This window comes from Megalobrama amblycephala, linkage group LG17, assembly GCF_018812025.1.
Source record: "Megalobrama amblycephala isolate DHTTF-2021 linkage group LG17, ASM1881202v1, whole genome shotgun sequence".
Classification (NCBI taxonomy): Eukaryota; Metazoa; Chordata; class Actinopteri; order Cypriniformes; family Xenocyprididae; genus Megalobrama; species Megalobrama amblycephala.
In genome coordinates, this window is record NC_063060.1 from 11420957 (window position 1) to 11447909 (window position 26953).

General features: G+C 36.3%; 1 protein-coding gene across 1 annotated transcript; it reads right to left on the reverse strand.

The window, feature by feature from the left end:
- Window positions 1–1118: 1118 nt before the first annotated feature.
- On the reverse strand, window positions 1119–22357 carry LOC125250276 (NACHT, LRR and PYD domains-containing protein 1 homolog). The gene is given in 22 exon segments (XM_048162769.1): window positions 1119–2085; window positions 2195–2239; window positions 3055–3136; window positions 3138–3203; window positions 3369–3485; window positions 4272–4528; window positions 4670–4884; window positions 5272–5348; window positions 5425–5450; window positions 9149–9240; window positions 9371–9457; window positions 9565–9723; window positions 11046–11174; window positions 11270–11356; window positions 11817–11897; window positions 11983–13612; window positions 13999–14059; window positions 14223–14267; window positions 20929–20987; window positions 21139–21176; window positions 21423–21513; window positions 21636–22357. Coding segments are annotated over 16 exon segments (3414 nt in total). The 5' UTR covers window positions 13602–13612; window positions 13999–14059; window positions 14223–14267; window positions 20929–20987; window positions 21139–21176; window positions 21423–21513; window positions 21636–22357; the 3' UTR covers window positions 1119–1810.
- Window positions 22358–26953: the final 4596 nt, after the last annotated feature.

A 26953-nucleotide genomic window follows, 5' to 3' on the forward strand; every position in this document is an offset into this window, starting at 1 on the left:
TGCATAGCCTACGTTGTCACCATGTATGTCGCCTTTAAAACCATTAAAATATTTGCATTAGATGTATTTGTAATAGGCTATTGCTTTTACTGTAATTAGTTAAGTTATTTTCCAACAAGTGACAATATGTGTAATAATTAGGCTATGTTAAAAAAAATATTTACATCATCATTTGTGGTTCAGCTGCAGATCGAGAATCAGGCTAGAGCAGATTGCGGGTGAAACATCCAAGGCTTCATTAAACAATCCTTAAACAATATCAAATAATGTTTAATGATTATAATATTTTATTTACATAATTTCTGCATTTTAAATGACTGTTGTTTGTAGCTGCTAAGGCAGCTATATGAGATGTGTTATCTTACCTGTGAATCACTTATTTTTAAAAGTTTTTTATTTATTCATTTATTTTTATTTATTTTTGCATTGAGGAGGATGAGCAAGAGCAGTAAAGAGTGGAGGAAGAGGTGAAGGAAGAGGAGGATGAGGGGCAAGGAGACAAGGAGTCTCAGATGAAATTCATGCCAGTAGTTGACCATGTCTTAGTCCATGGTGTGACTATGAGGGAGGCTGGGAAATGAGTTCAGCCAAACTTAAGTTGCTTCAACTTCGCCTCGATCATAAGAACCTTCAGGGAGGAAAATTGGCAGGTGTTCCTCAGTGTACTCTACTGTAACTTTTGAGTTCTGTACTCTGTTTCAACATGCATCAAATTGCCTTACATACAGATAGAGTTTCTGTCTGCTCCCGTTTTGTAAAATGGATGTGTTACAGTAATCAGTACTTCTATTTTTGTTGGACAAAGAGACGATGGAATGGAAGAAGCCTGACTAGACATTTCAGTTGATGTGTGCCAGGGTTGGATCAGGCATGCAAGAGGATTTTACCCCTGCTACCTGGATAGGGCCAGTGCAGCCTGTGATGTTGATGAGATTCTCTGGCCTGTCCCAGACAAAAGATGTGATGCTGGGGCAGAATATTTTTGTTGTTGTTTGGTGTATTGTACAGCACAGTACATTAAGGAATAAAAAATGTGCAAATGTATACACATGCTCATCATGTGAAAAGTTCCCTGAGGGGGAGAACCACAAGCAACACAACTTATTACTGTTTTTTGTAGTATTGTTTTGAATTTATCTCACCAGTGTGTAAGACTATGTTGTAGTGTGTGTGTTTTTGAGGGCTTGTGTGTGATGTCTGAGGGCAAAGTTTGGTTTTTCAGCAAGAGTAAATGGTTTTTAGTGTAGAGCTTCATTTTGATCTGAAAATAGGATGTTTGGGGAATTGGGTGAGAAGTTATGGATTTGTGTTTACTGTTTTGAGAATATGAAGCATAGTTTCAAGAAATGTGTTTAAGCAATCCAGAAAAACTGTAAACAAATCCAGGCTAACACAGAGTAAAACATATACGCATATAACTGTACATCAACAAAGACATAATACAGAGTCCAAACAGAAAATATAGGCATTAAAATCTAAATCTAAAACGTAAACCTGGATATAAAGTTTATGGATTTAGAACATTTTAAATCAAAGAAAATATGTTACAATTTTTATGCAAAGTTTTGTCATTTTTATGCAAAGTTTTGACATTGTACAGATGGTCAGATGTTCTTGCTTCCACCAAAACAAAATATGCTCACTTGATCTTTCTTAAATTATGCTATAGAACATGATCATAAGGTTTTACACAAACTTTTTACAGAAAATAAGCTTCTGGATCTCTCTCTCTAAATATACATGTATATTAATGCTGGAGCTGGCGTTTACAGTATGTCTCAAACGGACTGAAGTTCCTGTTCTCTCAGCATTACTGCTGTCCACTGTGTCCAGACTCCAGTTCATCTACTAGAAAAGGTTCTTCGTCCTTCAGTAGTCTGTAGAATTCTGTTTTTACAGAAGCTCCTCCAGAGTCAAGAGCATCCAACAAGAGTCTTGTTTTCTCCTGTCGTGTTTCTGCAGCACGAACTTCACTATACATTTCATCTGTAATCATGTCATTAGTCCTCAGACCATCAGCAATCGCCATCACTGATGAAACTCTTTTAATAAGTTTAGCTCTGTGTTTTTTCACAAAAACAGATTCTGATTGAAACAAACAAACAAACACAAATATTACTTTCCAGAAAGGATTGTGTGTGATGGATAAATAGAAAGAATAAACAACCAATGAAACACATCTTTGAGTTCATACCTGTGAGTCTTTTGTGAGCAGGAGGGTCTGCATCTTTATCTGATGCTAGGAAATAATGACATTTGATCACTGAAAAATCTGCACAAAGGCAACTTTACTATATAAACAATAACAGTTAACTAAGTATTATACACCAATAAAGACTTTACTGATCATATTGAATTTAGTATAATTGGTTAGATAACATTAACATTGGTTAAATCTATAATGATCACCTAGTAAGAGACGAAATTAAAACATTTTTATTAAGCATGTTGATTACACAAAAACATTTTTGAGTAGGATTTACTTGGAAAAAGCTAGGAAACAATTTTATAAGTAATTGCTAGTAATTTCTATTTCTAATTTCTATCATGATCATCAGTTGGAGTACCCTATTTGGCTGCCAGAGGGCACTCCAACACGGACTATTGTTCACCACACTTTTGGACTTCATTTCCCATAACTCACTTCCCGGACTCATTATCCCCTTATTGCACCAGCTGTCTTGAGTTTGTCATTAGTGTCTGTCTATTTATACTGAGTTGTTTCTGCCTTTGTGGTTTGTGTTATGTGCACTTTTGTGTTCCTGTTTTTTTGTTGTGGTTTTCCTGTTTAATGTGGACTGTTCTGTGGAGTTTGACCCTTGCCTGTTTCTGGATTTACGTTTTTGGATTACCCCATTAAAGCTGCGCTTGGATCTTACCATCTCGTCTCTGTGCATTCCGTGACAATTTCACATATAATGACAAAGAAACGGCAAGTAACATTGAATTCAATGTTTCAATCTTTCATATAATTTTTTATTTTGCAACGAGTGTTACAATGTGTTAAAAAGAGCTACAATACTAGCAATATCTGTCACTCATTTCATTCATTACCTGTGAGAGGGATTCGTCGTGGAAGCCACACTTCCTTTCCTTCAGTTTTATCTAAAAGACTCAGCTTGACCTCCTCAATGTTGGACATTCACAAACACTTCAAATGTGGGATGATAGTTTGGACCAAAATGACACTCAAACATCTCAGTCTGAAAAAAGAAAAGCAATATGAGGGTGAGAGATTATAACTAAAATTGCAGTAAACTACAGTGTTAATCTATTACGCAAATTTCTTATGATGCAAAATATGCTTAAAACAACTAGAAATCAAGAAACATTTAGTGATATTAATTAGAAATCTAACGTGATGTTACCTCCGGCTGCACTGTAGATCCCTCTGGTTGACAACACAGACCGTATTCTGTTGCCGGAGTAAGAGAACACTTTGAACTGGTTTTAATGTGGGTATTCTCTGTGTGCTGGTCCTTGACCTTTAGGGAGGAAAAGGCTGTGAATTTTTAGATATAAAAGCCAGAGGTAACAGAAAAATGGTTCCTTCCAATATCTTTAGAAAAGCATCCTCACAAAATGACTAAATAGTTTAGTGTCCTCTCAACTTAAAGGGTTAGTTCACCCCAAAATCAAAATGAAAAGACTTTGTTCATCTTCGGAACACAAATTTAATTTGGGCTTTTACTTGCATGTAAACATTGATCAGCAAACTTAAGCAGAAGCTCAACCTAACCTGAAAGACACACAAGAACAAACCTCTTCCGGAAACTCAAACTTGCTGCGTAACCAATGAGGTTCATTCTCGTGTGTTGCGCAGCACATTTGAGCTTCCGGAAGAGATTTGAATGAAACCGCTTAATTCATATGGATTCGTTTTCCGATCTCTTCATGAACTTTTTGAAGCACCAAAGTGTTTGTTGCAAAAGCAGTCTATGGAAGGAAATCTGACAGCATTCTGTCATCAAAAAGATCTTCATTTGTGTTCCGAAGATGAACAAAAGCCTTGCGGGTTTGAAACAACATGAAGTAATTAATGACAGAATTTTCATTTTGGGGTGAACTAACCCTTTAAGAGATTTACACTGCAGTCATCTCAAGTATGTATTTTATATGTTCAAAAGCATTGTATCTGAATAACGTGCATCTCTCAGTAGGGAAATTTGATATAGATCAGAGTGTAAAACAAGACACCATTTTCACAGAAATACAGTTTTTATTAGTTTTATGCAATCATTTGCTTTCATAAGAACAAAAAGTAATGATACCTCTGACAGTGGAACATTCCATGGTAGCAAATGGACATCCAATATGTTTTCTCTCTGTCTCAAAGTTATCGGACGCAGAAAGACGAGCACTTGGGCAGCAACAGGGGAAGGAGGAAAGATCATCCTTTTTATGAGCCCAAAGATGGAGAGATCTCTGATGTCAATCATCACATGAGTTTCAGTCACTTGGAGAGGCTGCATTATTGCTATATTACCGCCAGTTAAATGTGCAACAGCCAAACCGTCCTTGTTTTCCTCTGTAAAACACATAAGAATGATAGATTATTATATTTTATTATTATATATTCTTATTATTATTATACAGATGACTTTCCAACAAAGCTGGATTATTTAAATCCTCAAATTGTGAGAATTATCCATACATACAATAAACATACCAGAGATTTCACAGTGTGGAAGGTGCAGTCTTGAGATTGAACCATGAAAGCAGTCAATGTTGTACAAGGGCCCTGCAGACTTCATCTGACCCAAACCATCTAACAGATGAGGATCCCATGAGACAGTTTTATACCGCACCTCTCCTTCACCCTCCATCACAAACACAATGTTGGTCAGGGTGCACTGAAAATGACCAGCATGTGGACACACAAACCTGGAGGACAGAACATTTTCATTTTATTAAATCATAATGGCTTGCATCTTTTTATATGTGATAATAGATCATTCAAGTAAACAGATTTGGTATTTGTAAATCAGGATTTTAGAAAAATTCTTGCAAACAAATCCAAAGCAGAAATTTCCCAGGCAAGAAATCCAGAATACTGAAGCAAAAGGATTCAAAAAACAATACACAGGCAAAAACAATCAAATAGGAACAATCAGACAGGAATATATGCAAAAGTGAACAAATGCTGGATATGAGAAGTGTTAATTTACGGATCATAATAATAAAGCAATCAGAAATAATAAATAATAAAGATCAGAAATTGAACACCCTTATCTTCTTACAGTTTCCACTAAACATAATTGTTCAGTATACCTGTATGAATTTTTGTGTTTGTCCTCATCATCTTCCTGAACATGGTCAGGTGTGAACACTTCTGCATCATCTGAGGACTGAAGAAAAGAATGATGCTCTTATTCTGATTGTGAGTAAGAAAGAAAGAAAGAATACATGACAGTTGCTACTCACTGATTGTCCTGAAAATGATTCAGCTCCTAATGAAGAGTAAGACACAAATGCATTATCAGTAGACTAGCAATTATCAGTTACTTAAACATTTATAAGAAATTAAATTGACGGACACTGTCTGGAAAATTACTGCACTAAAGAGAGGCGAATAAAGATGAGAAAACACTCATCTTATATGAGTTTATATTTATATAACCATAAAGTTTGCTTAAAGTGTTTAAAAGAGTTTTAAACTCTCTTGCTGAAAACCAAGCCATGTAATATAAAACTGAAAAAGTATATAATAATACTGAAAGCAAAATTAAAAAGCAAAATCAACACTTGCTAAGCACCAAATCAGATTAAAAATTGGCTTTGGTAAGTAAAAAAAGTAAGGGATAATGCAGAAAGTCATCGCAAAATAAACAGGACAGGGAAAACGCAGAGTCGCCACCTGAGAGAAATGACTGGATTTAGGTTTACAACTTTTGTATTGTGTTGTCTTTTTTTGTTTAGTACTCATCACAATAAAAGTATATTGACAAGGAATGTTATTGCATTTAATAGGCCTACAATTTAATACAGATAATGATGTGATCTTCACATTTTATTAAATTTATCAGCAAAAAGAACACAAACCCGATTCCAAAAAAGTTGGGACACTGTACAAATTGTGAATAAAAAAGGAATGCAGTAATTTACAAATCTCATAAACTTATATTTTATTTATAGAATATAGATAACTGTTATGTATTAGGATTTATTGCTGGATCAATGTGCACTGACCGCTACAGTATTCTTGTCAGAGAATACAGAGTCATGTCTCAATGATAGCCTTTTAATGATTGCTCTGGCATCAACATAGATGGACATATGCAAGGTTTTTTAGAACAATAAAATAAAAATAATAATTAGCAGATGAATCAATTGTCACATTATAGATATAAATAATAAACAACATAAAATATCTTCTTCTTATACAAGTCACAGCGATCTATTGCTATTTTTAACTTCAAAGGATTGACGGCAAACAATACAGCGCGTCATTCACGAGCGGTAAATAGGTCGCATTAATATAATTAAATAAACTTAGATACAGCATCTGCAACAAATCTACTTGCAATATAACATTTATATCCAAATAACACTGGACTTACTTGTCCGTTACTCATACAATGTCCTTATAATGCGAGCAATCCATAAAACTTTCCAGTCAGAACGGCTGATGCAACTCTATAGTGCTACGCTTATTCTCAGTCTATTAAATCAGCGTAGGCTGCGCAACTGCGCAGATTGTGCACTATTCCATCACGTGCAGCGCTAATTTTGTGCGCATGTTCATCATTATGCCAAACATGGAGAATTCAGAACAATAACAAACATATCAAATGTTGAAAGTGAGACATTTTGAAATGTCATGCCAAATATTGGCTCATTTTGGATTTAATGAGAGCTACACATTCCAAAAGAGTTGGGACAGGTTAAATGTACATATAAGGAACAGCTGGAGGACCAATTTGCAACTTATTAGGTCAATTGGCAACATGACTGGGTTGAAGAGCCTCTCAGAGTGGCAGTGTCTCTCAGAAGTCAAGATGGGCAGAGGATCACCAATTCCCCCAATGCTGTGGCGAAAAATAGTGGAAGCAATATCAGAAAGGAGTTTCTCAGAGAAAAATTGCAAAGAGTTTAAAGTTATCATCATCTACAGTGCATAATATCATCCAAAGATTCAGAGAATCTGGAACAATCTCTGTGCGTAAGGGTCAAGGCCAGAAAACCATACTGGATGCCCGTGATCTTCAGGACCCTTAGACGGCACTGCATCACATACAGGAATGCTACTGTACTGGAAATCACAACATGGGCTCAGGAATACTTCCAGAAAACATTGTCGGTGAACACAATCCACCGTGCCATTCGCCGTTGCCGGCTAAAACTCTATAGGTCAAAAAAGAAGCCATATCTAAACATGATCCAGAAGCGCAGGCATTTTCTCTGGGCCAAGGCTCATTTAAAATGGACTGTGGCAAAATGAAAAACTGTTCTGTGGTCAGACGAATCAAAATTTGAAGTTCTTTTTGGAAAACTGGGACACTGTGTCATCCGGACTAAAGAGGACAAGGACAACCCAAGTTGTTATCAGCGCTCAGTTCAGAAGCCTGCATCTCTGATGGTATGGGGTTGCATGAGTGTGTGTGGCATGGGCAGCTTACACATCTGGAAAGGCACCATCAATGCTGAAAGGTATATTCAAGTTCTAGAACAACATATGCTCCCATCCAGAACGTTGTCTCTTTCAGGGCAGACCTTGCATTTTCCAACATGACAATGCCAGACCACATACTGCATCAATTACAACATCATAGCTGCGTAGAAGGATCCGCAAACTGAAATGGCCAGCCTGCAGTCCAGATCTTTCACCCATAGAAAACATTTGGCACATCATAAAGAGGAAGATGTGACAAAGAAGACCTAAGACAGTTGAGCAACTAGAAGCATGTATTAGACAAGAATGAGACAACATTTCTATTCCTAAACTTGAGCAACTTGTCTCCTCAGTCCCCAGACGTTTGCAGACTGTTATAAAAAGAAGAGGGGATGCCACACAGTGGTAAACATGGCCTTGTCCCAACTTTTTTGAGATGAGTTGATGCCATGAAATTTAAAACTTATTTTTCCCTTAAAATGATACATTTTCTCAGTTTAAACATTTGATATGTCATCTATGTTGTATTCTGAATAAAATATTCAAATTTGAAACTTCCACATCATTGCATTCTGATTTTATTCACAATTTGTAGTGTCCCAACTTTTTTGGAATCGGGTTTGTAGTTTGTAGTTGACCTAAAAAAGAAAATTCTGTCTTCCTTTAATGACTCACAAAACATGAATTCACTTGTGAGTTAAAGAGACCTTTGACAATGTAAAAAAAAAAAAAAAAAAAAAAAAAAAAATTATATATATATATATAGTATTATAAGATGCTATAAGTGATTTGGGCCCAGTTTCACAGATTCCAGTTTAGATTAAGCCAGGATTAGGCCTTAGTTCAATTAGGACATTTAAGTAGCTTTTATAAACATGCCTTATAAAAAAAAATGTTACTGGTATTTATCTTGAGACAAAACAATGACAGTAATATATTATACGATATGTCAGTGCAAGTTACTTTCAGTTAAAACAGCTCAAACATGCATCTTAGTCTAGGACTAGCCTTGTCTGTGAAACTGGGGGTAGGTGTTCTAGACATTTTAAAGATTCTCACACAAGTTTAAGGGTCATTACATAATTTAGTTCTCTCTCTCTCTCTCTCTCTCTCTCTTTTTTTTTTTTTTTTTTTTTTTTTTAGAAAACAAGAACTTAAAATACAAACAAGTTTAAATGTTGGTTTAAAATGAATATTTTCATGTTGAAAGTGAAGCTTAACAATAGGAGCCGTCATCTCAATTTCACACTTGATTAAAATGTCAAATAAACCTAAACAGTGAACTCAGCTTTACACACAGTTTTATTATATTTTTGGTATAGTTGTCAATATAAATAGTAGCAAAAAAGTAAACAAAGTGAAGTCAAGTCTTTTGATTGGCTAAACAAAGAATTTGACCATGGCAAGCAGCCATTTTTTTAGTTAAAGGAGTATAGCACTGTTACAGAGACAAGAGCGATATTTCAGGCAAGCCATTCCACAGTACATCACTTAAAGCACTTTTATGAAATTCGGTGTTGTACAATATTTGCTTACTTTTGCTCTCAATATTTTCGGTCTTTATTGTCCTCAACTGTGAAACTGTGAAACTCTTCCTGTCGCGTTCAATCAGCACTGACTTCCTCCAGCTAAATGAGAAAACAATAAACAATTTTGTTTTAAGGCTTACATTTTGCAGCTTAGTAATATCAGCTACTACATTAGTAAATGCTAAGAAATGGCAACATAAAAATAAAACTATATTTTATGGATACTTACACAGTCAGGGTCCAACCTGTCCGTGTCAGTGATTCCCTCAGGGACTGTATAATCTTCAATGGATTAAATGAAACTGTTGCATTTATCCTGGAATGAAAAAAAAAAAACATTTAGCTACATGCATGTGTTTCTGAAAACAACTTAAAAATAAACACATTCAAATACATACTTTAAAGAGGAGATCTTTCTGTTACCTGAGTTCGTTCAGACTGGGAAAGGCCTGGACAAGGGAGAGGATTATGGGATTCCATCTGACAGTCCATCTATCTGTCTGCATATGGACTTTCTTTAGACCAGACACAGACTGCAGGACATCCAGAAGGAACAATTCATCCACTGACGAAGCTTGAGAGCTATAAAAAGAAAAAGTGTAAATATTATAACATATATAGTGTAAATAAATAATATAGTACAATGACATGCTGTAAAACAATGTGTAATTTTAACTGTAAAATATTTTAAAAACGCTATTAAAAACTGTTAATAGGTTAACAGAAAGTTCCTGTTCTATATAGTTTATAGATGTAAAAAAGAACAAATCAATATATAATTAACAGTTGAAAACTAAACTAATATTCCCAGAATTCCGTGTGACTCTCCACTTTTGAAATTATTTTGTTTAAATAATCTTGTTTCTTAATAGTTTTTTTTATCACTTATGTATATTAGGTTTGTATGTTACATCTTCTGTTGTTTAATGAATACTCATTGCATTATTTAAGTGTTGTATATTACCATGATTGTATTTTGTGTTTGTGTGAATATATACATTTTGTGTTTGTTTATACTGGAAAACCTACTTGTGATGAACTTTGATTCTTCATGTGGCTTTCTCTTTTACCACCTGCATTATTGTTGTGGTTGTCAGTATATGTTAAAGCTACAAAGCAGGAGCAGTGTAGCAGTGTGAGTTGTTGAATTGTTTAAATTTAAATACTCTTGTTTGTAAATTACAGTTTTACACTGTATAATGTACAGTTTGTTCTGTAAATGTGTGTACATTTTTATTGTAAACTTTTTACAAAAAAGCTGCCAAAATATTTTTGTAAAAACTACAGAATTTATTTTTTTTTTTTTTTTTTTTTTTTTACAGTACTCCAGACATTTAACATGCATAATAATTACATGGTCTTTCTGAATATTCCGATTTGCTGGATGGTGTGCATTCAAACTGTTGACTGCACACACAGAACATTCAGCAACCCAGAAAATTGTCAACACTCCCCCATGACTTGTTTTAATCAAGGGTTAGTTCACCTAAAAAGAAGTCCTATCATCATTTACTCACCCTCAAGTTGTTCCAAACCTGTATGAGTTTCTTTCTTCTGCTGAACAGAAATTATGATATTTGGAAGACTAACCAAACAGTTGCTGGTCTTCAATTGACTTCCATGGGAGTGTTTGGATACCCACATTTTTGAGCAGAAACTCATACAGGTTTGGAACAACTTGAGGGTGAGTAAAAGATGACAGAATGTTAATTTTTGGGTGAACTATATCTTTAACTAAAACATTACTTCTTAATAAAATAAATTTTCTCAGCAACAAGTTGGTTTTTCAAGTAATTAAACTCAGCTTCACAATTAGTAGACACTGAAAAAACAAAAAAAAAACAAAAAACAAACAAACAAACAAACAAAAAAAAAACAATCGGACAATCTCTCCTTTTACACACCCTGTTGATCTGCAGAGTTTCTGTAGGAAGATTCTCCAGTTGACAGTGGAAATCTCTTGGCGTGAACAGGTGAGAGTAAATTCTGAGACTATTGATGATGGTCTCATTTTTGAGCAGCAAACAAAGAGCCTAAAATAGCCACAGAAGTAAAGTTTGGAACTGAGACTTTAATTTGCATAAGTGGCATAAATTATGTTGTCATTTAAATGATTCGAGTTTTTTACATGAGATCTTCATTTTCAACTGATGCAATAATCTCTTGGCAGAAGCTTTTGGTCCGTTTCTTCAGAGATCCTTTTTGATCCTGTATTCTACCAATTACAATAAAGACATTAGTAGGCTACCTTACTACATAAAAGTAATGAACTCTATGCAAGGTAACTTATGTCCCCACACTACTAGCCTACTCATGACTACATTGACAAATATGGGGTGAATTATCAAGAGAACTACTGATAATTAAGATTCTTTGAAAGTATTTTTATATTTAAGTGTCAAAGGGAGAGACATGATGATCCACTTAACTGACACTGGCACTGAAATATTAAATAAATATTAAATGTTAAATTTAGATGTTCATGTGATCAATCATTTTTCTTGTGCACATCACAGAGATGTTTGCTTCTTCTGACTAACGCATTACTTGATCTAAAAATGACACCAGAAGCACAGGCACTGATTGAGATTTTAGCAGCAATGTGTAAACTGTTCCGTGCATAGAGCCCATAGCACTAATAGATATTACTTAAAGTTTAGAATGAAATGTATTACATCAGTTCTTTCATGATCTTTCCTTCACCAAGCGCTGAGATCAAATCCCCAGTATCATCTGTAATGTGATCCACCTTCAACCTTCAAAAGTGAACAAGTAGAAATTCAAGAGCAGTGATAATGCGTTGGTGTCAAAACATGTAGAGAGTGTCTGAACTTTGCTCACCATAACTCCTTACAACTGTACAGTGCAGACTGAAGAATCTTCAGATTTTCAGATGTTATATTGAGTCTCAGATTGCTGATGTTAACACAGTTCTGCAAACAAAACTGCAACATCCAGCAGTCTGCATTTTTCAGTGGAATATTTGACAGATCTATCGAACTCAAATGTTCCAAAACTTTCCCAACAAAGCTCTTGTCATGGAACTCATAGAGACAATGGAGTATGAACAGCATGTGTTCATTTTGATATCTCTGTGAACACGTATTGATCCATTCCTTAAGCTGGGTTTCTGTGTTGACAGAGACAGTCATGTTGTGGTTTTTAAAGAATGACGGGATCCATTCTTTCTTACAGAGACCACAGAGGAACAAAATCACAGGCTGCAGCAGCTCTGAATGTCTTGTTTTTAAACCTGCCACTGAAAAGTCTCTATCAGACCAACAGGACAAAGCCCATCCTCTCTCTACAGTGTGAAGCAGCTCTCTCACTTTCCTCTGGGACTCTTCTTCATCCAGAAGGACATAGTACAGAGCAGTGAAGAACTCCTGAAAGCTGTGATGCATGAAACTGAACATCGTCTCCTGGTGGATTCTTCTCCTAGAGAGGAAGTTGCACAGGAATGGACTGGCAGCAGGGTCTGAAATAGTTTCATTCACATTTTTCTCATCGAACGAGACTTTTTGTTCCAGCATCCCTTTCTCTGCCAGCTGACCCAGACTCCTCAGCATGGTCAGGACGGACTGACTCAAACCCTGGCAGTGATGCTCCAGTAGAGTGGACACAAGGCCAGTGTAGATAGAGGTGGTGGTTTCCAGTCCACTTGTCACATCCACACCGTCACTAAACCTCTCTCGCATAACCGTACAGATGATCCAGCAGATAACAGGAAAGGAGCAAATGGCGAAGAGGGATTTGTTTGCCTTCAAATACTTGAAAGCTTTCCTGAAGAGTTCCTCATCCTGAAAGAACTTCTGGAAGTACTCCTCCACCCCTTTCTCACAGAAACCTACAATCTTAAAGAAATGCTGTTGTCCTAAAAACAACATGCCCTGTGGGACCTCAGTTCTAGTAGTGATGAGCAGGAAAGATCTGGGCAGGATTTGTTTACGAATCAAGGAACAAACAATGACCTCAGGTGGGGCTCTCTCTAAATTAGATGATATGCAAAATTCATGACACATGAATCTAAGGTCATCCAGATCATCAAGTCCATCAATGATGATGAGCACTCTCTGTATTGAGTTCTGTAACATCTGTGAGATCTGATCAGATGAAAAATTACAATTCCAGCTCAGGAGCTCAATCAAGTTCATCTCCTCAGAAAGGCACATCAGCTCTTCACACCTCAGGTAGAAAGCTAGATCAAAGTCTTTAAGGTAATGTTTTTCAGATGCCCAGTCCAACATAATCTTTTGTGCTATGAAAGATTTTCCACTACCAGAATTTCCTTGGAGAATAATAGGTCGATAAAACAGACCAATGTGGAACAACTCCTCCACACTGATATTCTGAAAACCGCCTTTTTTATTTCTCTGAGTGATCACAGGTTCAGTGTACTGAGATGCAAGTGAGACATTGTCATGCCTACACTTGACTGACGTCTTATACTGACATATCATCTTCTGCCATGCTAGAGGAAAGCATAAAACATTCTTTAGACCCACAATACAAAATAAATTTAAATTGAGAACAATCACATAATGCAGTCATCCTGAGATGAATAGTCTTGTTTAACAGCACTAAACAGACAACAGAACATACATTGCTTTTAAACCAGTCTGAAGTTACAGTATCTTGTTCCACTGAATTACTAAAAAACCTGAATTATAACTTCTGGTTAAGTAGCTTAAGTGTAAGAACTGCTTGGCTCAAAAAGAAAAACAGCTCTCTATCACCACTTGTTAATGTGTATCAGCTTATAAATTATTGATCTAAACTCTTATAATGTTTTATGCTATTCAGTTGGTGATTTACAAAGAAGATCTATCATTCTAAACAGACAGAACATGAGCCTACCATGGGCTTTTATTCTTCTTTCAGTCCAAACATGCTCCCAAAACGCTGAGTAACGTGTCCGCTTAATAAAGAAAGAATGATGAGTGTTAAGCTGTACATTAACATGGAGTAAACAGATGCATATAACATTAGTTAAAAATAAAGAGGTTTCAAGTCCTTCTTAGTTCACCACTGTCTCATTATAACAAACATTATAAACTCATAGAAAATTCCTCATCACTTACAGGAGCAGATGATGGATAACTCTGTGCCACAGTTTATGTTTGGCCCTGATAGAAAAAAACTGGTTAGAGTTCAGCTGGAAGAAGGACACAAATACAATCAAAATCCCAGATAGCAAGGTGATTGGCTAATGGGTGTTTTCAACCACTTTAGCCAATTCATGCTAATCTATTGGCGGCCAGGTTTAGGAATGTGGTTAGGCATAGGCCTTTGTAATTTTAGCCATGTAAGCATTTGAAAACGCTCATCATTGTTTTGAAAACACCCACTGATTGGGAATTCAGTTCTGCATGTGCACTCAGTAGTCTACAGAAATCTTGTTTGTTGAACTTCCTGACGTACACACACGAACTTCATTGGAACAATTTGGTACAAAATGGTGCATTTACCCTGTTATTTCTCAGTTCTTTTTTATTATTATTGTTTGTGTGTGTGTGTGCTTGATTTGTATTGTTACTGACTGGAATTAATTACATTGTCTTTAAAGGGATAGTTCACCCAAAAATGAAAATTTGATGTTTATCTGCTTACCCCCAGGGCATCCAAGATGTAGATGACTTTGTTTCTTCAGTAGAACACAAATGATGATTTTTAACTCCAACCGTTGCAGTCTGTTAACACAATCTTATAATGCGAGTCAATAAACATGCACAGACAAATCCAAATGAAACCCTGCGGCTCGTGACGACACATTGATGTCCTAAGACATGAAACGATCGGTTTGTCTGAGAAAACAAACAGTATTTATATAATTTTTTACCTCTAATACACCACTATGTCCAACTGCGTTCAGCATTCACTTAGTGAGGTCTGATCGCACTCTGACAGACATGGCAGTCGATCAGTCTCGTGGCACTACTTCAATGAGTGCTTAGACATCACTTCCACTGTCAGAGCGCTGATCAGTGGCCTCACTAAGCGAATACTGAATGCAGTTGGACATAGTGGTGTATTAGAGGTAAAAAATGATATAAATACTGCATTGTTTTCTCGCACAATACCGATCGATTTCGTGTCTATGGGGTTAATGTGCCGTCACGAGCCACAGAGGTTTCATTTGGCCAATTAAGTCTGTGCATGTTTATTGACTCTTATAACCATTGTGTTACCTGGTTCAGCTTGGCACTTATAAGACTGGAGATGGCAAGTCCTGGTTGGAGTTAATGAAATCATGCATCTCCATAAAGTTGGTTCTAGCTGCAAGGAAACATGAAGTGCACCTACATCTTGAACTATCCCTTTAAAGGTTATTAAAGGGTTTGAATAAACCTTCCTACAAGCTCAAAAAATTATTAGGTATGTCTTGATTAACAAAGCTCCAACAACATTTAGCAGAAGTGCAAGTGCACGTGACCAAGAATATTACTGACCTGTGCATAATCTTATGCACTGGTGTAGCCTCAATTTGCAGTTCTGTTGGATTGTGTGCCTCTCCACTCTTATTCCTACTCTGGGACATGAAGCTTTGCGCGAATTATGGAAATGTAAAATTTACTTTCAAGCTGTAAACAATCAGTGAAAGACTCACTCTATGAACACAATAATACGTTTTTTTTATTTAACTGGGTGCAATGAGATTACTCACCCTTCAACCATCGAACATTAAAAGGGCATTTAAAAGTGTAAAAGCATCAACAAGGTACTTTCAACAAACTACGAATAACAACATTCTTTCCATAGCAATAATGGACGGGCTTAATATCACTGTGTATAATATATCATTACACTGTAAAAAAAAATTCTGTAGTTTTTACAAAATTTTGTCAGCTGTGGTTGCCAGATCTTTGTGAAAAAAATATAGAAAAACTGTAAACACATTTACAGAACAAACTGTAAATTTTACAGTATAAAACTAATCTACAAACAAGAAAATTTTAATGTAAACCAGTAAATTCATCAATGCACACTACTACTAAAATCTGTTTTGTACCTTTAACATAAGACTGACAACCACGTAATAATGCAGCTTGGTAACAGAGCATTTATTTTTTACAGTGTATGTAACGTATGTTGCCTTACTCAAAAATGTTAATTAACTTCAGCATTGCATGATACTATTTCAAAGTGATTTCCATCATTGTTGCAAGATAATAATGGTCGTATATTCCCCTGTGAAAACAAACCTGGAAAGAGAAACAAGTGATTCTTCATGCATTCCAGTGAATTATTAATGGAATATGTCATAAATTAAATCAGGAGAACAGACCACAAATGTGCAATACATGTTGTACCTTTTCATACTATTACAGCAGAATTCAAAGGGAAATAATTGTGAGGAAAAGAATGCAATGACTGAAAAGAGCTCTTGCCATAGATATTCTTGTTATAACATGTCACGTTAAAATATCAAGAGTTACGTTATTCTCATGATGTCTGCAAATGAAACATGAAGGAAAACTGACAACTTATTCAGTCATACTGACAGAAACGCCTCAGGTTACGCATGTAATCATGGTACCCTGATAACAGGGAACGAGACATTGCGTCTTAACACATTATGGGGAACGCCTCTGCGGGAACTGGTGTCTGAAACGCTATCAAATCACAACAATCGTATTGGCCGGCGACATCCTATGATGTCACTATTAGTGCGACCCGAATGCACATAAAGGGTGCCTAGAGAACAAGTCATCCACTTATCGTCTAAAGGGAATGTTCAGCAGGCTGCCCCCCAAGGCATGGCAGGGAGACACAGTGTCTCATTCCCTGTTCTCATTCCCTGTTATCAAATGTTCAACGTCAAACCAACTTTATGCAACCATCTGCTTTCTTGGAGCCTATATAGTATAACTTACATCACAAATAAGGTGTGAGTTTGGTCTTTTATATCACTATACTAGTCCATTAAGCTGTGTTAAGAGTTTTATATGTCCTGATGGCAGGGGAATCTTATGACTTATGACGGAATCCCTAGTATTACAACACAGTGCCGCGATATTAAGTTAAAGAAACTTAACAACAGAGAGAAATATATGTCTATCTCAGATTTAACGTTTGATCTGCACATAACGTTATAACGTTATAATCTCGTTCACTGAAGAGAAAGCTGCTTATGTAGCCTACACAGGAAAAGTAACCGTAAAGACACTGAATTAAACATAAATGTAGCTTTTGTGTCTTTATCAGCTTTTCTGCATTTATACTGGCCCTAATGAATGAATGACCTGTTTCTAACTGTTGCTATGCTCTTCATCAACATTAGTGATGTGTCGTTCTTGAACGATTCGTTCATTTTGAACGAATCTTTAATGTGACTCGGGAAGAACGAGTCGTCTCGGGGGGTGATTCGTTCAGTCGCGCATGTGCAATATTCTACAGGGTCTGTACTGCTAGAAGTAGTTCACCTGATGATTCAATTGATTAGTTCATTTCATGAGTCTTTCGGGTTTTGAGTCGTTCCTTAATCACGTGACAGACCCATACGCTACCAATGCATTCTGAGCCGGAAAGAGAATTGATTAGTTCTTTTCATGAGTCTTTCGGGTTTTGAGTCGTTCCTTAATCACGTGACAGACCCATACGCTACCAATGCATTCTGAGCCGGAAAGAGAATTGATTAGTTCTTTTTATGAGTCTTTCGGGTTTTTGAGTCGTTCCTTAATCACGTGACATACCCATACACTATGCTGTGTGACCCAAGCACATTATATTTATTAGTAAATAACGTTACCCCCTGTCGTGTTTGAGTTTGTGTTACAACTGTTAAAGCTGAAGTTATCATAACCTTGATGTTTTAAACTAACATTAATAATTCAAATTCAAAATGTTATTTGCTTTTAATTTATGTCATTATGTCCTTTTTGAGCAATCTTCTTATATTAGACCAATATGTCAAGTCTGCCTAGGAAAAGCAATTATTATAACAGCAAACTCAAAATTGGAGTAAAAATGAACAAACTAGGCTATAAATACTTTGTATTGTAGGCTTGGATTATTATATTATTATATAGCCTAGTGTTTATTTACAGATAGACAGTCAAAAAGATAAATTAATCAATATTTTATTTATAACAGGGCTTTATTTATTTATAATAACACACCACAGATCCTCAAGAAACAGTAACAAAAACAGTGACAGAAATGTCAGAAATGTATGGGTCTGTTACGTGATTAAGGAACGACTCAAAACCCGAAAGACTCATGAAGAGAACTAATCAATTCTCTTTCCGGCTCAGAATGCATTGGCTTAGTGTATGGGTCTGTCACGTGTTTAAGGAACGACTCAAAAACCCGAAAGACTCATGAAGAGAACTAATCAATTCTCTTTCCGGCTCAGAATGCATTGGCGTAGTGTATGGGTCTGTCACGTGTTTAAGGAACGACGCAAAAACCCGAAAGACTCATGAAATGAACTAATCAATTCTCTTACCGGCTCAGACTGCATTGGTTTAGCATGGGACTGCCTGTCACGTCATTAAGGAATGACTTAAACCCAAAGACTTGTCAGACAAGAGGTGAGGTGAGCTTAATCAGCTTGTCATAAACTGAAGACCCAGGTAATGAATTAATCATTTCTGAATCTTATAGCATTGTAGTTTTGTATTGTTTGTAGTGGGATCAACGTTTGCATAAGTAGTAGATGTGTTGGGGAAGTAACACGTAACATTTTAATTACATTTTGCTAAAATGAACTAAATGAATACTAAATGACTCGAAAAAAGATTCGTTCATTTTGTTGAACGAGACTCAAAAGTCTGAGTCAGTAAAATGATCCGAACTTCCCATCACTAATCAACATGCGCTAGCGGCACCTGCTGGTGAAGAAGACTAACAGCAGATGGAGAACATGCATCGGCACTCTACTGCTTTTTTCTGCAGTTCCCGGATGTGAAATGTTGAATTTTCTGCCGAATTTAAACCACTGAATTTGTGGAAGCAAATTTGGAAAGTGAAATAAAATGGACCTAAAATTGCAAGGCAAATTTTATAGGTTGTATTTTTAAACAGAATGAATATTTTGAAATCTGAAAGGTGAATATAAATTATCGAATTTTTAATTTATGAAAATGTGTGTGAAATATTTTGAATTGAAATATTCACAGCTTAAATATATGACCATGTTGAATTTCAGCCCATAAAAATGCAACCCTTAAAAATACAATGCATCAAAATGCAAGCACAGTTAACGTAATGTAGCCTATATTTTTTCAATTAGTGCAATTCAACAAGCTTTTTATTTCAAAAACATTTTGCATTAAAGGTGCTAAAGAGGTTCTTTTTGTCGACTGAGTTTTTGAAATGAGTGCATGGGTAAGAACAACCCCCCTCCTTTACAGCTCATTTAGAGGGAACGCCTCCAAAAACTTGTGCACGAGTATCGGAACACGAGTGTTTACCACCGGCATTCGCTGTGTTATTAAGCCGGGCACACATTTAACGACTAGCTAAAACATTCTGACTATGCTCAACATACAGCGTTTGTTTACTGCTCCTGAAGCAGATTTATATACTTTCACATGGAATTTGAACACCGACTGTATTCACAGACTGAACGCAACTGGCTCTGACTGGACGCGTTTGAGCGCGATCAGTCATAAGTATCAATTTACATTCATAATCGGCCTTACACTTAAAGCCGCGCACACACTTAGTGGATTCATTATGTCGGACTCACCGCAGGTGACTCATAATCTGCAGTTGTTACTCCTGTCTCCTGACAAAAACATTGCACGCGGCGCCTGTAGAGTGTGGAAAGTTACTGGAGCGCGCAGCCGCGCGTCTCTCACATGGATCGTCATGGCAGTGATTGACAAGCCAGAGGGCCAATCGTTTACGCAATGATCGCGTAAACGATTGGCTGATGTTTTTAAGGCCCTACCTCGTGCACAGATGATGTATATTAATATTATTCCTTTCAGTGCACCTAATAAATAGTATTTTATCAGTTAGTAAAGACAGTTTCAAGTAATATTGCAAAAATGTATAAAACAAAACATCCTCTTTAGCACCTTTAATTTACTTCCACACAAATCCAAACAAGTCTGATGCAAGCTAGATTTTTACAATTTAAATCGTTGGACCACTTGCTGTCATAATGACATTAATGCTGTATCAACATTAAGTCTGGGTACATCAGATTGCAACAGATTTATATATAATATGATGCTATATATGATTGGTCTCTATTCTTCTTCGCTGATGAAGTCTTGCCATACTTTGTGTACACAATCATATTCATAAAGATGTTCGTAACACACACAACAATTATACAGTTAAGATTACAGATGCTCATGTTAGATGGACTCTGATGACTGCACTGATATACAAACTAGAGAAAATAAACAACAACAATATAAATAAAAGATAAATCAATGTTTTTATTTTTTCTTTTCATTTTAGCCTTCACAAATTATATTAACCCCTATGATAATGGGTGGACACATTATTTTGTCTAACACTGTGTGTACATATATAGTGATTCTGAACAAAATATTTCTTTGTAATGTTAATTCAATGCAAAAAGCAATGACGCATCAACAATGACTTAATATTTTTTCAGTGATTGCTTGCTATCTGGGATTGACTATCTGATGACTGATTTAGCAGGAACAGTTTAGTGTCCAGAGCTTATTATTCTGGTAGAGACCTCATAATCTGAAGTCCTTGTAGGATACTGAGTTCCTTAGTGCAGTCACTAACACAGCTAATTACACTTGTTCATAAGCAATCAAAGTAAAGCTCTCATATTAAGCCTATATATAAGCCTACCTTGATTGTATGGGGAGCGATTCAATCCAACCATCCTCCCAATATTGTGGGAAATCGTGCTGGTTGATTAAATTTAAAAAAAATAATAATAGAGTTTGAGCAGCAGATGAACACAACACTAGCTGAAAATGAAGAGCTTTCAAGTCCTTCTTATAGTTCATCACAGTCTTACTATAACAAACACATTATAGAAAATTTCATGTCACTTACAGGTGGCCCAGGAACAGGTTCCATCATTGTGTTTGGCCCTGCCAAAAAGAACTGGTTAGAGCTCATTTCAGCTGGAATAAGGATACAAGTACAAACTGATCTGTTGTTGATTTAGTAGAAAAAGTTTAATGCCCATTGCTAATTAGTCTGGTAGAGACTGCATAATCTGAAGTCATTTTAGGACTTAAGTTCCTTAGTGCAATCACAAACACAGCAGAAAACTGTAATGTTCATTAGTAATCAAAGCTGAGATCTCATATTTAAACGAGAGAATATGAACCTACCTTGGTATTCAGTGATTCCAGGCTGATAATCCTGACTATATATTGTAGATTTGTTCCACTTAAAGACAGAATGATGAGTGTTAAGCAATTCCTGAAAATGAAGTAAACAGACACACAAAACATTAGTTAAAAATAACAAGCTTTCAAGTCCTTCTTAGATCACCACAGTCTTATTGTAAAAAAACATGCATAGGAAATTATTTCATCACTTACTGCTTCCACACTTCTATCCTGGCCCTGCTTGCAAAAGAAATGGTTAGAGCTCATGTCAGATGAAATAAGAAAACAATTTGAACAATGTGATCTGATGTTGATTTGGTAGAAACATTTTAGAGTCCAACACTCATTACTCATAATTTTTTTAAAACAATTTTCAGGCCTTAGAGCAGGAAGATTTTATGGGTAAAAGACAATTAATCTGAGAAACTATATACCTTCTTGTCTCATAGGGCGGAAATGTATTATAGTGCGTTTTGTAGAGCCACTGGGTTGATCATCTGAGCTTGATGTCTTTGTGACTTGCTTCTGAAAAAACAGGCTTCATTATTCAAAAAGCAGATCCGCTGGATTGAGGGCAACAGTGAAGAATGTGAAGCTCTGTGACAGCTCTATCATCAGCTTTTTATGACAAACTAAAAATCTGCCCTATTTTCCTTTGATAACCCACTTCCATTCTTTAATTCTTTTCCATTCTTCCACACTTTAATAAACTCAGCTCAACAAATTACAATTATATAACTGTGTATTTAACTCTGTATAACTCTATATTTACATATAGAAAATCTTACCTTCAGAAATCTATATTTCAATATTTGTGGTAACAATAGCAGTAAAATCTTTCTGTGTATCACTCTTTGAATGACTTCTTTACAGTGTCAAAGGTAATACTTAAGTAACTTCCAATGGATCAACCTAAACCACAGATACAGTAACTCAAAATGAGAAAATGAGAAAACTTCAAAGGGATAGTTCACCCAAAAATGAAAATTCTGTCATCATTTACTCACCCTCAAGTTGTTCCAAACCATATACATTTCTTTGTTCTGCTGTACACATAGGAAAATATTTGGAAGAATATTTGTAACCAAGCAGATCTCGCCTCCCATTGAGTACCATAGTATTTTTTTTTCCTATTATGGTAGTCAATGTGGGGCAAGATCTGTTTGGATACTGACATTCTTCCAAATATCTTCCTATGTGTACAGCAGAACAAAGAAATGTATGGGTTTGGAACAATTTGTAAATGATGACAGAATTTTCATTTTTGGGTGAAATATCCCTTTAACACACTTTTGCAAGTCCCCCTGATTAATTGAAAATGATTAATAGGTGAAAGAATTTGATCCCGAAGAAAAATAACCAATACTATAATTAGATAAATAGTTCCAATATAAAATTGGGCAGATTTGCTCTTTTGTAGTGTCTGTGAAAGGACACTGGATTTGGTTCATCTGTGTTGTAGCCACGATATATCTTGGGAATTGTAATTTATATTGTGAACACTATAGCTACTGATGTCAGTAATCGAATTAGGTTTAAATTATTTGATATTTTATGTATTTTAAAGCTTAAAGTACTGTTACTGTTTATGTTTAGCTATATGGATGTATGGGCGAGGCTAGCCCCTTTTTAGGGGTGCTTCAGCACCCCTAAAAAGGAGCTCAGCACCCCTAAAACTTCGAGTAAGAAATGTTATTCTAAAATTTTTGTTCGTCTTTTACAAGGTTAAATAATGTCCAAAACATACTCTGTAGATTGTGGTTTAAAATGCATGTGTTAAGGATGAAAATGAAAACATCCCCCTTAGCAAATTATGTCATCCTCTTCTCTTCTTCTACTTCTCCTCTGTACCTGCACCGCTCAGCACGACCGATTCCGATTCCGAAACCATATCGGTGAGTAGCCTACTGGAGTCAGTATAAAAAAAATATCCCCCCTGGGTGATGCTACTCCTCAAACCACCAACAGAGCATATAAAATACCAAAAATATAAATCTTTTTTTAAAACATCGCCAAGTAAAACGCTGCGTTTATATAGAACTGTCTCTTTACGACCACAACAAACGGGACACTTTTCAGACGCGCGTTCCGACCTCGCCTCAGTGCCAGGCGCAAGTCAAACGAGCGCGGAAAAGGTGCAGGTGACGACGAGGGAGCTTCAGTTGAACAACAGTGAACTGCAGTCAGATGAGATGTTGTCAGGCTATGTCGGTAAAACTCAGAAAAATGAACACGACTGTCCAATCAGCCGTTATACTGTGCCCGTGGCGCGCACTCAAGAATTGCATGCGCAAATGCGCCGGCGCGTGCTGCATAATTACTTTATTATAGCTTAAATAAAGCGCAAAAGAAACTACGAGCAATGACCGTCGTTGTTCTGTTGTAAGTTAAGTCATGAAATTACCAAACATGCGATTAAAGCTGCCTCAAAACTGTGCAGGCATGTATTTGTTGACATGGTTTTAAAGCTATTGTTATCCAATTTGTTGGCCTTAAAACGTCTTAAAATGCACATATGTACACCAGGGAAATCTAAATTTTCTCGGGGGAGCATGCCCCCGAACCACCCTAGCATACTACATTTTCTGACCTCGGTAATTAAAACCCGGCTTATTCTATCTAATGAAATCTGAGGTAAACGTGCATTTCTCCAAATGTGCGCACTTTTGGACTAAAAGTTTTGTGTGTATGCACTGTGATAAAAAATAAATGGGACCAAACACGATTGAATTTGTGTCTCGTTATTCAATTAATAACTAGGCTAAAAAAAATGAATGAATCAATCTTAAAATTATAAAGTTATTTTTCAATAGACATATTTTTTGTTTTTGTATGAAAAGAGGGTGGGTGGTGGCAGTGGGGCTCATTGGGTGCTCAGCACCCCTAAAGCTCTGACCCTAGAATCGCCCCTGGGGCTGTGCGATATGACGATCGTTACCACGAAATAAAATGTCTATCGTTAGATTTTGCTATATAGTATATATCGCAGTATGTAAATATAGTGCACTATTGACACGTATGAAATGCATGAATGATAATATAAAGAGCGAGACGTGCTTGATGTTAAAAGAGTTATATAAGCGCAATAGCCTATATCCTGAAAAGGAACTCGTAGAGCTCGCAGAGCTCGTGCTGACTGTCAAACTGTGCGCATAAACCTGCCTCTCTCAAGGCGATGTCTAACTAGAGACGAGCTCGATGTTAAAGTGTATTAAGCACAATAAGTAGGGGAGGGCGATATACTGGTAGACACGATTAGCCGGTACAAATTTGTCAACTGGTAGAGATTTTGGACGATTGTCTCTGTCGCGTGAGGTTGCTATGCTGCGCGGTCACTAAAGTTTATAATTTGCATGAGTTTTTAAGCATTGCGGTTTAAAAACAAGTGGTTTTAAACCGTTTAAGTGCAATTAACAGCGAAAGACAACTCATTTAAGCATATGCCGCTGCTCACAGAGCGCGTGAGGACTGAACTGAGTGCTTTTTGACGCCTAATTGTGTTTGAACGGTTAAATACACATATCTATGTGCCAAAGTGACCACGTATTTGCAAGTAAACAGAGCTATTTATGTCTTAAGTGAAGGTACAGTTGACAAAGACAAGGTTCGAGTTACAGTTTTTCTCAGTCGCTTTGGTGCATTTCTCACATCACTATTTACATTTGCACAACAGTTAGTTCAACCTCCACAACATTTAGTCATTTGTGCACATCATAGTAGCAGTTTCTCATTCCTTCGAACAAATTGCAAATGCTTTTGGACATGCATCAATTGCTTTCATACAACTCTCTGCTGTTTTATAACATTATCATTTGCTTATGTCATATCAGTCAAAATTAACTATACTTGTGAATGCTGAATAGTCATTCCATATAAAACTAATAGTCCTCATTTCATTGCTTGAGTCATTACATACAAAAATGTTGAACTAGTTGTCAAAATCTGTCAAGCAAATTTTACACATTTTTTTTTTATCTTTTTTTCCTGAAAATGTCTCCTAAATTGAACAGTTTCTCTCAAGTGAATCTCAACTTTCACTGATGAGAAGGGGAGTGTGAAGCATTAGCTGCAACCAGTGATAAGCCACTTCTCTACAATCACTGTCAGAGGTGAATCCCATAAACCTCCACTTTACAAGCATATACGAACCAAGCAGGACATAGTGTGTACCATTTCTACAATACTGTGACACAGAAATGGAAGGTCAGCCTCATGGAAGAGGGGTAAGGGTGCGGGGAAGAAGGGGAAGGGGACAAAACAGGGGAAGAGGAAGAAGAGGCCAATAGGCAGATCCCTGATGAAATCAGGGCTACAATTGTGGATCATGTTGTCAATCACGGCCTCACAATGGCTGAGGTTGGTCGAAGGGTGCAGACAAATGTTGGGAGAACCACTGTAAATTCAATTATTCAAACATTTCGTTGGGAGAACAGGTGTGTATAAATGGACAGTAATTCAGCACTAAACAATCTGCACTGCACTACTGTCATCGTGTCATACATGAAGCTTGCAGTGGGACAAGAACTTGTCACTGTACATTTTACATTTAGACGTACAGCTTTACTGCATCACACATTTAGTGTATTGTAGTGTACAGTAGTGTTACAGTAAAGATTTGCCATATATACTGCAATATTGTTTACAGTTGTGCACAGCTCTACCCAAAGGAAGTTTATGTTTGTTGCAAATAAGGGTGTATTTTTTCTTTTGCACAATGCTGTGAACAAATTAGAATTGCAAAGAGCATATGCAGTAAAAATGTGAAACATACATATTCAGTGTCTTGTACTCAGTTACCTCACTAAATACAGTAATGTGTAACTTTACTGTATTTTTCAAATGGCTGTACAAATAGTATATAGTGCTGTCTTGAGCATTTTCAGGTAGTGTCACCAAGATCTGACTTTTTTGCATTGGAAAACATTGACAGAGTAAACTTTCATAATGAAAACATGACAAAGCCATTTGACTATCTTGTTCATAAACAATGGTGTCAGGACTTTTCATCTTGATGACACTGACACTTTCATTGACACGAATACTTGCTTTTGAGGAATGACCTATCCATTTTGAGCAAGTGACACGCTTTTGCAGGTTATCAACTAGGTTTTGCAGTTTGTACTAATTGTTTTGAGAACTGCATTAACTGTTGTGCAAATGTAAATAGTGATGTGAGAAATGCACCAAAGCGACTGAGAAAAACTGTAATGGATCGGTGCAGTCAGTCTTAAGGGGACAACATCCAAATGTACCTGCTGTCATTATTAATGCTAATAAAACAACAAAAAAGAGATCTCTCACTGCTTGCTTTTGTAACTAGAGAATAAATGTATATTTAATTTACACAGTAAAGACTATGCATTGTTTTTATACCTTTGATTACTTTATACATTTTCTAGTGCTTTAAGTTTTCTCATGTAGGTCTATATTTCGTCTAGTTTATTTAAATTAAACCAGTAGATGGTGACAAATGACTTTTTTTTTAATGTTCACATCCAAAAAAATACCATGGAATTCCAAAGTTGACAAAA